The 7014-nt window shown below is 40.4% G+C and overlaps 1 protein-coding gene across 1 annotated transcript in view; it reads left to right on the top strand.

Annotated features, from left to right (window-relative positions):
* The window catches only part of SBF2 (SET binding factor 2), a 436540-nt gene that overhangs the window by 393294 nt on the left and 36232 nt on the right, over window positions 1-7014 (top strand). Inside the window, exons 30-32 of the mRNA XM_023509946.1 lie at window positions 375-551; window positions 3191-3292; window positions 3979-4164. Coding sequence (XP_023365714.1) covers window positions 375-551; window positions 3191-3292; window positions 3979-4164 — 465 coding nt within the window. The remainder of the gene's footprint in view (window positions 1-374; window positions 552-3190; window positions 3293-3978; window positions 4165-7014) is intronic.

Genomic DNA, 7014 nt, shown 5'->3' with positions numbered 1-7014 from the left:
GGTTAACATAGCCTTCATGGCATCCTCTTAGTTATTGTGTTAAGACATTTATATTCTACATTTAGAAAGATTCACATGTACCCTTATAAGATGAAACATAGGTGTGGTCCCACCAAACACCCAGAATGACAGCATTGTTAAGCTTAGTAATCTGTCTTGAGAGGACTAGATATGTTCTAGGCAAAACACAAGACTGGCTCTTTCCAGCAATACTGACAGATTAGCCACACCTGATTGATTTTCTTGCTGCACTACGGGCCCTGAAGCTATTTGGCCTCAATTAACTATATATTAGTAAGCATTGCCTTGTTGAAAATACTGCTCTTTTACCTACAGTACTACATGTACCTAATTCTATGCATCTTTATCCACAGAGCTTCAAGGTGGAATTTGCTTTAAACTGTGAGTTTGTTCCTGTTGAATTTCATGAAATCCGACAAGTAAAAGCCAGTTTTAAGAAGCTGATTAGGGCTTGTGTCCCAAGCACTATCCCTACTGATTCGGAAGTAACCTTCCTGAAAGCGCTGGGAGACTCTGAATGGTTCCCACAGGTAATGTCTGGAGCAACTTGTCTTATAACTCAAGAGAAAAAGTGGCCCAAGTAGATATACAGAATGATTATTTCAGAAAAAAAATTTTTTTCATTTCCCTACAACCCAGCATTCTCCTTTCTTGTGTGCCCTCTGTAAAGGCCTTTCGTTTCAGAAGACTGTGTGATATAGCAGGGGAGAGGGGAGAATCCTTGATCACTGGGTTTTTATCTGTGAATAATTAAAAGTCTGGTGTCCAAAGGATGCTCAGGAGAAGGAAATTATTTTTAGATGGAAACTTTTGATGTACAGTGAATTCAGTCAGCATGTATTTATCGGACCTCCGCTCTGTTGTCAGCATAGTAAGGATCCACCCTCCGTCTGTCCTACTCCATGTCTCTAGAATTCAGGTTCACCCCCAGACTAGCTACCGGGGACACACTGGATGCCCCAAACCTACCTAAGGCTTGAGAAAATCCATATATCCATCCTTCAGCTAACTCAACCTTGGGATATTCTTATTTATGTATTTATTTATTCTTTCACATAAGGACATTTTAAAGGTCCAGGGATACTTTAAATTTAACTTTTATTGAGAAATTAAGGGAAAATAGATATGCCAGCACAGAAACACTCACATTTCTTCCGAAGCACAGAAAAGTATTTATGACATGCATATTTTAGAGGCTGATGCAGACACCTGGCCAAGAGCATCTTTACAATATACAGCCTTGTCTTTAAGCCTCTGATGCTGGGTCCATTATTTCTTTTCACCCTGCAAGAATTCCTAGTCCCTCTGTCCCCTACCTCCCAACTACTCCAAGTGGCCTGCCTCTCTTGTATAAGAAAAAGTGTCATTTCCCACAGCACACTAAACTAAAAGATGAAAAAAAAAAAATATCCAGGGAATAATATCAGTACCCAGGTCAGTGACTGTTTTTAAGGTATCTAAACTATAGAGAAACACAGCCATGTAGACAGTTGGCTGTAAATGTATATCAGGGCATGTTCATTACTGTGAAGGTAATTTAGGATACTTAGCTGCACCCATGAAAGGAGCTACCTATTTCTAGCCTATGAGTCCCGGCCCCAAACTAGCCCACCATCCAACTTATTTTTCTGGTATAGTCTGTGTTCTGCTCTTCGCTAGAAAGTGAACCTGTACCAAAAGTTAAGGACTAAAGACAGTAGAAAATAACTGCCTCACTTGGGATATTGGCATTTTAAAAGTTAACTCTTAGAGCAAATGCTAAGCCTGGTGACAGCTATCGCATAGGAACAATAAGTGAAGAGCTTCCCATTGCTGGGTAAGACGTGTCTTGTTCCTATCTTTAAAATAGCCTAGCTCTGTTTAAAATCTGGTAGAACTTCTGTAAGTTGACCACCAAGGGACTATAACACAGTGATCAGCATACAGAGGTGGTCAACATAAGAACTGGCCCACTGGCTCGGCGCCTATAAATCAACCGGCTAAGGCGCCAGCCACGTACACCTAAGGTGGTGGGTTCAAATCCCCAGCCCGGACCCGCCAAAACAACAATGACGGCTGCAACCAAAAAATAGCCGGGCCGGGCGTTGTGGCGGGTGCCTGTGGCCCCAGCTACTTGGGAGGCAGAGACAGGAGACTCGCTTGAGCCCAGGAGTTGGAGGTTGCTGTGAGCTGTGATGCCATGGCACTCTACCCAGGGGGACAGCTTGAGGCTCTGTTTCAAAAAAAAAAAAAGAACTGGCCCACTGCGCTCATGCGTACATGGGGTGTCCATCCAGTGAAAATGACCTCAACTTAAGGAAGTAGGCAACACAGAGAAGCTGGTCAACTGTGGAGGTTCTACTGTAAGCTTTTTGTTTGTTCAGAATTAGATTCAAAGTGCAAATTATATCCTATGATACTGAAAATATTTTTTTAAATTAGAATGTTACATATTTGCTTTTAAAATGCATGTGCACATTCACAATTGTTCACTAAGATTTTGAGTCATTTAGTGGGGCTTAGAAACAAATATAAGTTTTCTTCCCATTTAATACACAGTAAAGACAAATTAGGAGTATCTTTTTCTTACCATATAACTCATTTACCATAAAATTTATCCTTTTTAGGGTGGCGCCTGTGGCTCAAAGGAGTGAGGCACTGACCCCATATGCCTAAGGTGGTGGGTTCAAACCTAGCCCTGGCCAAAAATTGCAAAAAACAAACAGACAAAAAAATTATCCTTTTTAAAGTATACATTTCAGCTTTTTAGTCTATTCATAACATTGTATAACTATCACCACTGATTTTCCAGTTCCAGAAAAATTATGAGTATCTGAAATAGAACTTACTATAATCATTAAAAAAAAAAATTTTTTTTTAAATCCAGTGGCTTTGATGGGAAGGCCATTTAGAAACCCTGTCTTTCCCAGTCTGTGGAATTATACCTTTTCTACTTTGGGAGAAATTTGATAAGTTTATCTTATTTCATTAAGTGTTATTTTTAAATGTGGCTACTTTTAAAAAGCACCATTGTTTAATCTTGATTTGATAAGAACCTTAAGTATCTAAAACATTAGTGGTTCTTTTGTCCAGGTGCTTTATCCCTAATTTGTGTGATTATCCACGGTAGATAGCAAGTCTGTGCTCAGAAAGTGCTGAGTCTCACTGTGGCCTCTTTCCTGTCTCTCAGCTTCACAGGATAATGCAGCTGGCCGTGGTGGTATCAGAAGTACTTGAAAATGGTTCCTCAGTTTTGGTCTGTTTGGAAGAAGGCTGGGACATCACTGCACAAGTAAACTATTACATGTATTTTCAGATAGTTTTATATTTGTACTTAAATTTAGTTGTTTTTAAATTCTTCAGATGAATCTTTTATATAACAAATAATGTGTTTATAGACAGAGAAAGTCTCCCGTCAGACACCATCTGATAACTATCTGGAAGGTCTGTGCTATGAGCTTTTCACCCCTACATAGCCTGGAGCTCTGGCTTGGGGGCCTCAGGCTAGCTTGCTAATTTAGTCCTTAGCCAGGAATGTAGGACATGGACCATCTTTCCTGGGTTTTGAAATTTCAGTCCATTCCTTGGCTCTCTGTAAGTCCCTCCTTTACTCACTCAAGGGAAAAGGAGGCCAGGCACAGTGGCTCATGCCTATAATCCTGGCACTCTGGGAGGCCAAGGGGGTTGGATCCCTTGAGCTCAGGAGTGTGAGAACAGCCTGAGCAACAGCGAGATCCCATCTCTACTAAAAATAGAAAAAGATTGGTTGGGCATAATTTGGGACCTGTGGTCCCAACTACTCAGGAGACAAAGGCAGAAGGATTGCTTCAACCCAGGAGTTTGAGGTTACTGTGAGCTAGGCTCATGTACTCTAGTACTCTAGACTGGGCAACAGAGTGAGACAAAGTGCTTTTATCTTAGTAACAGGACTTTTTCAGGACTGAAAGTAATGAAGAATCCATCTTGCTTGTGCCCTAGGTAACATCCCTGGTTCAGTTACTGAGTGATCCTTTTTATAGGACACTTGAAGGCTTCCGGATGTTAGTGGAGAAAGAGTGGCTCTCTTTTGGTCATAAATTCAGTCAGCGGAGCAGCTTGACCCTCAACTGTCAGGGTAGTGGTTTTGCTCCAATCTTCTTACAATTCTTAGACTGTGTACACCAGGTAAGTAGAGCAAGCTTTTAAACTGACTTGATATGAAGGGAAGGGGAAAAAGTGCTAGCATTTATTGAGCTTTGTGATACAATGCCTGGTACCTTCTTATCATAACTGTGATTGACTTAGCCATAGGACATGCTGAAATCTTAGCATTTGACTCCTGGGAATGGAGAAGAAAGAGAACAAGTTGGTTTCTAAAACTAGGACAGCTGTGCTCGCTATTGGGCTTGCCTCCAAGTGAGATAGCCAACACTCCAAATTACCGTCTCCAAAGAGGAGGAACAAACTTGGGCTTGTTCTCCATGAACATTTGGGCACGTGTAAAACAGCAAAAATCTCTAGGTAATGGCAGGGCCTGAAATCCAGCACATGGTCTTACCAATCTGGAGGACCTTAGTTTGTGCCTGGGAACGTAGAGCCTAACCCCTAGAGAATCAGGGCCCAGCCAGGCAGGCGTATGGACTTGTGAACACTGGTTCAGGTCTACTGAGTGACATAATCAGGGCTAATCAAGAGGCTAGACAAAAGCCCAGGTTTATAATCCATTAAAGCCCAGTGAGGGTTGGGGAGATGTGAGCGCTCTAGGCTGCCTTCTGCCTTCATTCCAAGTACATCAGATACAGAAGGGGCCTTACTCAGGATTGGGCTTGAGAACTGGATGGCCCTGGGCATGCAAGTTGAAAGCTATTAGCCTAGGAAATATTTCCAGCCTTTGACCGCAACCCCAAGGGTTAGATGAATGGGTTCTGGCATGTCAAAAATATTTGTGAGAACAGTGAGCCTTTTTGAAATACACTGGCCTCAAGCATCAATTGGAAGGAAAGGTAGAAATGTTTTGAGGAACCAGAATTGGAACTAAGTATTCTGAAGAGGACAATTTAGTATGTAATTATGTTTTGTTTTGTTTATGTTCTTTTAATCACTGGATCACCTTTATTAATTCACTACATATGTTTTTAAATGACAACTTTATTGAAATATATATATATATCAATCGTACAGTTCACCTATTTAAAATGTTCTATTCAATAGCTTTTACTGTGTTCATAGAGTTTGTGACCATTACCACAGTTAATTTTAAAACATTTTATCACTCAAAAAAAAAAAATTCCATACCAATTAGCAGGGACTTTCCATACCTCCATCACCACCACCTACCCACAAGAAGCTGTTGTTTTTTATTGCTCCAGTTCACTGGTTAAAGAAAAGACTTACTGACCAGGCACAGTGGCTCACATCTATAATCCTAGCTCTCTAGGGGGCTGAGGCAGAAGGATCACTTGAACTAGGAGTTCAAGACCAGCCTGAGCAAGAGTGAAACTCTGTCTTTAGTAAAAATAGAAAAATTAGCTAGGTGTGATGGTGAGTGCCTATAGTCCCACCTACTTGGGAGGCTGAGGGAAGAGGATTGCAGGAACCCAGGAGTTTGAGGTTGCTGTGAGCAGGTCTGATTCCATGGCACCCTAGCCTGGGCAACAGAGCAAGACTCTGTCTCAAACAAAAAAAAAAAAAAAGAAAAGAAAAGAAAGAAAGAATAAAGAAGACTTACTAAATAATTTCAGTTAGTCTTCCAAGCATTCCCCCATCTGGAGGAGCTGGTCACAAGGCTGAGCTTATGCTTTTAAATTAAACTCTTTGCAGCAAATAGTATACAGTATTTGTTTTCTGTTTGAATACTAGCCTTTTATTCATACTCTTTGGCAAACAGATAAGGAGAAAAGGTAGAAACGATTGTCTCTGAAACAGAAAGCTTAAGAGAGGAGAGGAGAAGAGAAGCAAGCATCTCTTCTCACTTCTAGATAGGTGAAAGCATATGAGCTCTTCATGCAAGCACGTCTCATTATCTTGCCTATTATCTCATTATGCTTACCAAGTGTATTAGGCTATTTCTTGGCTCCATATAGCACTACTAACAGTAATCACTAATATGAGTTGATCCTTACTGTGTGCCAGGCGCTGTCCTGAACACTCTTTATGTTATTTTATTTCATGATTCTTTTTAAGCAATCTTTGAATCTTTTCCTGATCCCTCTCATTTATATTTCTAATGAATCATGTACACATTTCTTTGGTAGCATCAGTAACAATAAAGCATATTTATGTGTATCTGTCTATTGCCCTTTACTTAGACTAAAAATTCCTGGGAACAGAGACTATTTCATATTAGTCTTCTTATCTCTAGTACCTAACACAATTATAATTTCAGTCTCTGCAATATAATAGACAATAAATATGTAATATCAATGAATAACTGAAAATTTGAAAGACCATAATAAGTCTTGTTCTTTTCTTTTTCTTTCTTTTGGTTTTTTTTTTTTTTTTTTGAGACAGAGTCTCAAGCTGGGTAGAGTGCTATGGCATACAGCTCACAGCAACCTCAAACTCTTGGTCTTAAGCAATTCTCTTACCTCAGCCTCCCACGTAGCTGGGACCATAGACGCCTGCTACAATGCCTAGCTATTTTTCTTTTCTGTTGTTGCAGTTGTTGTTGTTTTAGCTGTCCTGGGCTGGATTCGAACTGTCAGCCTCAGTGTATGTGGCCGGCGCCCTGCCAACTGAGCTACAGGCACCACCAATAAGTCTTGTTCTTGCTCTCATCATCGTTCATCAAGGCCATCTAATATCCTAAGTAGAATTGCTTGCATAATCTAATTATTACCCTCTCCAAAAGTCAGCATAACACGCAAACAAAAACCTTAAATGGCTCCACATGTCCTAAGAATTGCTCTTCCCCATATCCAATTTGAACATAATAATGGAGTCATTGCTTTGTGAAATTTTACCTTGAAAAGATCTTTTTTTTTTTTTTTTTTTTTTTGAGACAGAGCCTCAAGCTGTCCCCCTGGGTAGAGTGCC

The sequence above is a fragment of the Otolemur garnettii genome, unplaced genomic scaffold, assembly GCF_000181295.1.
Source record: "Otolemur garnettii isolate 467f Iridium unplaced genomic scaffold, OtoGar3 scaffold00001, whole genome shotgun sequence".
Taxonomy (NCBI): Eukaryota; Metazoa; Chordata; class Mammalia; order Primates; family Galagidae; genus Otolemur; species Otolemur garnettii.
Note: the sequence above shows the minus strand (reverse complement) of the source record. Positions and strands in the feature narration are given on the sequence as shown.